The 4549-nt window shown below is 39.8% G+C and overlaps 1 protein-coding gene across 1 annotated transcript in view; it reads left to right on the plus strand.

Moving 5' to 3' along the window:
- The window catches only part of mybpc2a (myosin binding protein Ca), a gene marked incomplete at its 5' end in the record, with an annotated part of 39960 nt that overhangs the window by 10237 nt on the left and 25174 nt on the right, over positions 1 to 4549 (plus strand). Inside the window, one exon of the mRNA XM_050069394.1 lies at positions 2600 to 2724. Coding sequence (XP_049925351.1) covers positions 2600 to 2724 — 125 coding nt within the window. The remainder of the gene's footprint in view (positions 1 to 2599; positions 2725 to 4549) is intronic.

A 4549-nucleotide genomic window follows, 5' to 3' on the forward strand; every position in this document is an offset into this window, starting at 1 on the left:
GAAATGTAGAATACTCAAAAGTACTTTAAAAGTGCTTGAGTTACTTTTCTCAGGGAGTAACGTTGGAAGTACTTTTAAAGTAATTGAGTTACTTTACTCAGGGAGTAACGCAGTAAAGTAACTGGTTACTTTTTTAAAAAGTAACGCAGTAACGTACTTTAATTACTTTTAAAGTAACCCTTACCCAACACTGCTTATGAGTACACTTGAATGTACTGTGCAGCTTAGTGGCTGCTCTGAAAATTTATTACACCATAACACTGGACTGGAGACCCACTGAGATGAGTCACAACAATTGTTTTAATTTAAAAATCTTTGGGAACAAACACCGACTCTCTGACTAGCAGTAGATAAAAATGTTAGTTTTGAGCCTCTTTAGCCCACTGAGCTCTCTTCAGTGTCTCTCGCTCTCCTCTTTGCTCTTTCCCCTTCCTCCTTCAAAGGCTTCTTTTGGTGTTTTATTGAAGAGGCTACAGCTGTTACAGCAAGTGGTATTTTTTCAATGGCTCCACCATCTGCCATTTTGAGGAGCCTAATGCTGTTCATTGAAAATAAGGCAGTCCTCTTCCTGTTTTGATGAAGACAGTTACTGTGTGACTTTTTTTTTTTTTTTTTTTGCCCTGAGCAGAGCCTCCCAGGAGGTTCTTCCAGGCTGCGTGACCATTGAGATCTAAGAGAATCAAATGTTTTAGGTTATAGAGTAGGAGCCATGGGGATTAGGGTTTTACAGGCAGCCTGATACAATCCAGGTCATCGTTGTTTCATTTTTAAAAAGATATAAAGCCAAACTGCTTATGAATATGGTATGGAAAATTATGTTGTATCTAATTTATCTGAAAAGCAATGTACACAGTTTATCTCTAGTATTTTACCACTCAAGCTAAAAAACTAAAATATATGACTGAAAGGAGAAAAGCAGATTTGTATAATGTGCTATCTCAATGAAATAGAAAGTGTGTTAAATTTTGTTTGCTGTTGTCCTTTTTTCTGGGAACCTTGCAATAATTTGTTTAATAAGATAAGAACAGATTTAAGTTTTAAGAAACCATGAGCACCAAAGTATATTTCATTGACATATACCAGCATAGTGAACAAAAGAGATTAAAATAGTGGTGACTTCATACCAAGCAGCTGTATTATTCAGTCCTGGTCCACTAATCAAAATATATTTTTTTGTTTTTTATAAACTTAATTTGAGTTGTGAATATTGTTGGGCTCACTATCCATCTCTCCTCAGCTTCACCTCCAACTTGGAGGTTTAGGAGAGCAGATTTGCCAAAAAATAAAAACAGTAGCAAAAAAGGTTGTAAAACATCGAACACACTTCCTGAAAATTCCTGTGCAGATAATCCAAGTGTCTTGTATCCATTTGTTAGCTCAAGGAAATGCATGCACGACTATTTTTGCTAAACTATTGCTAAACAAAGAACGTGGACTATCCTCCTGTGAAGGATTGTGTTGTGCACATGCAAATGCACGCCCAAGCGTAATTCCATGAGCCCACAAATGGTCACAAAACACTTGGATAATGCTCTCCTTGGTGCCATGCTGCGGCCCAAAATTTTGAATTCCCATAGGTCCAAAAAATGTCCCAGTAGACCGAAAGCTATTTTCTCATACAGCCTGTTATCCCAAAAACAAATGCCCATTGCTCCGCAGTCCTGCGACTTTTATGCTACCAAATGTGGGTGTTTTAATCCAAAATATGATCTTCTCCTAACCATAACCATGTGGTTTTGTGTCTAAACCTAACTACACATTCACCACAGTGTTGTTGACAAATGTTAACATATATGTGGTTTACATTAACATTCAGTGCAAACATTTTTTCAGCCGATTAGGTTGTCAAATCTCAGGGAGTTTGTATTTTCAAAGAAATGGGACTTGGAAGCAAATGGTTTTGTTTTGGGACAATGGACTGTCAGAGAATTGGGCTTTCAGTCCAATGGGACATGCTTTGGACTAACAGGGCTCTGGAATTTCGGGCTGTCAGAACAATGGGCAGTCTCCTTCCACTTAATGCCGTTTGATATCTATGGGACCATAGAGAGCCAAGAGAGGTGAGCTTGTTTTTCAGGGAACTGTTCCTTTAATACAATTTTATATCATACACTCGATATGTTTTACTGCCTCACATGCCTCATCTGCTGCTGCTGAAATTAGACTGACTGTGAATGGCAGTCTCCACCATGAGTTGTCTGATGATGTGAACACTTGTAACCATGGGAATATTTCCCATCACTGCCTTCCATGCGTGTGATGATGAGTCGGTGGCATTACTGTAGTCCTTTGATGTCTGTCACCATGTTGGTACAGCAACCCAAATGTGTGTGTGTGTGTGTGTGTGTGTGTGTGTGTGAGAGAGTGAGTGTGTGTGTGTGGGAGCGCATACTTGTGCTGAAGGTCTGTATAAGAATGTCTCGGTCTATGACTGTGAGTCACTCCGTTGTCTTCAGGCCTCTGCATTTGACTGAGGCCAGATTTGCTCAAAGCAGGTATTCATTATTCTCGCTCTCTTCCTCTGTGTCTGTGTCTCTCTCACCTCGTTTGTTCTCTATCCTCATCATATAATCTTCCCCCATCATCCCTGTGCGTCCAGGTATGTGTTTGAGAGCGTGGGCAACAAGCGGACACTCACTATCAACAAGTGCAACCTGTCTGATGACGCAGCGTACGAGTGCGTGGTCGGGGAGGAGAAGTGCTTCACGGAGGTTTTTGTCAAAGGTATATGAGTCACTGTCTTTGGAGGAATCCTTCTTTCAGCAGGGAGAGCTTTTTCTGCTCGGTTTAGCAAATGCTGTCATTTGAACGTTGAGAGGCTTGACAGCTCTGTTCCCTTCTTGTGTCTGTGTTTGTCTTCTGTTTATTTCAGTGCTTTTATGCCTCACAGTAGCATGCGGCTCTCTGTTGTCGGCTCACTCATTTTTAATGGGTACGTGTCGAGTGAAATTCTCATGTTTTGTTTATTGTCATGTATCACTGTTGTCGTGCTGTACATATTAATGTGCTGTCATATTTGTTAGAGTTTGACTGATATGTGAGAATTTGAAGGTCACTTTGATTCAGTGGCGGAGCGGGGGGGAGCTTCTTCTCATGGAGCCCTGAATCTTTTAGGTTTTTAAAATACCTTCAATTTCTTGTCGTTTCCCCTCAGTCTCTCTGACTGGACCAGCAAATCAATGTTGCAAAAGTTCTATTACTTCTTCTATTAGTAACGATGTTCATGCCAAATGCCTACCCTACCTGTGTTATGTAACTTTAAAATAGTAAGAGCAGACAATTTTTGCCTCATTTTAGGTGTCAGCAGTGAAAATTAGTCATCCTCAATGTTTGTTATGCTGTGGTTTCAGAGTGATGACGACAGTTGGAGAACAGTTAGATTCAAAATAGGTTGTTGGCGCTACAGGATGTTTTCTTCCCTTGGCAACTATCATGTTTTTCCAAATGATGTACAGATTTTTAGCTACTCTATTATCTGACTGGCTTAAAAAATAGTGCATGTAACTGCCATAAATGGGGAAAAAATCTTCCAGGGGGTACATCATAGATTTTAATAACAACTAGATAATGATGGCAAAATGGTGCCTATTCATGCCAGTGGAGTTGCTCACCTGGTGCATACACCAAAAAAGGTTTTAGCTTCCAGATTCACCCAAGCAGTATGCCGCCCACTGAATATGAGCAGTAGTGTTTCTCCTGCTAGCCCCGCCCTCAAGTTCCCACTCAGCTCATAGACTTTACATTGTGATGACATCAGGGATTTTAAGTCACTTTTCTCAGCTTGAGGAAAATTTTACAAATATTAATCCTCCATGCATCAAAAACTCATAATAGAAGGAATCATAATTGACCTTGTTTGCAGTTGGAGGTGTCCTGTCAGCAGAAGTTTTATTTGGCTGAAAATAGTAATATAGAGTATTTAATGAATCCAGTGATGCAACGTAGCTGTAAGTACATTTATTCAAATACTGTACTTCAGTACAGGTTTGAGGTGGTTGTACTTTAATTGAGTACATGCATGTACTTTTACTCCACTACATTTTGGAGGCAAATATTGAACTTTTTACTTCATAACATTTGTTTTAAAGTGTTAATTACATTTCAGATTTACATTATTATTATAGACCCTTTTAGGGCCAACGTCATGATGATGACTTCTACGACTTGCCACCCAGGGCTGTAGGCTACATAGGAGTCTTAAAATGTCGCCTTGTTGTGTTATTGGGAGCCAGGATAGAAGGAGTCATGGCTCAGAACTTTAATTTTATCACATACCAGCCGCCACTGCCCATCAACAAAAACATAGACAACTATGGTTATTTGAAATGAGACGAAAGGCCTGGACGGAGGTGATCATCAAAAACGAAACTTCATATCAATCAATCAATTTTATTTATAAAGCCCAATATCACAAATCACAATTTGCCTCACAGGGCTTTACAGCATACGACATCCCTCTGTCCTTATGACCCTCGCAGCGGATAAGGAAAAACTCCCCCAAAAAAACCCTTTAACGGGGGAAAAAAAAACGGTAGAAACCTCAGGAAGA

Source organism: Epinephelus moara, chromosome 18 (assembly GCF_006386435.1).
Source record: "Epinephelus moara isolate mb chromosome 18, YSFRI_EMoa_1.0, whole genome shotgun sequence".
NCBI classification, from domain to species: domain Eukaryota; kingdom Metazoa; phylum Chordata; class Actinopteri; order Perciformes; family Serranidae; genus Epinephelus; species Epinephelus moara.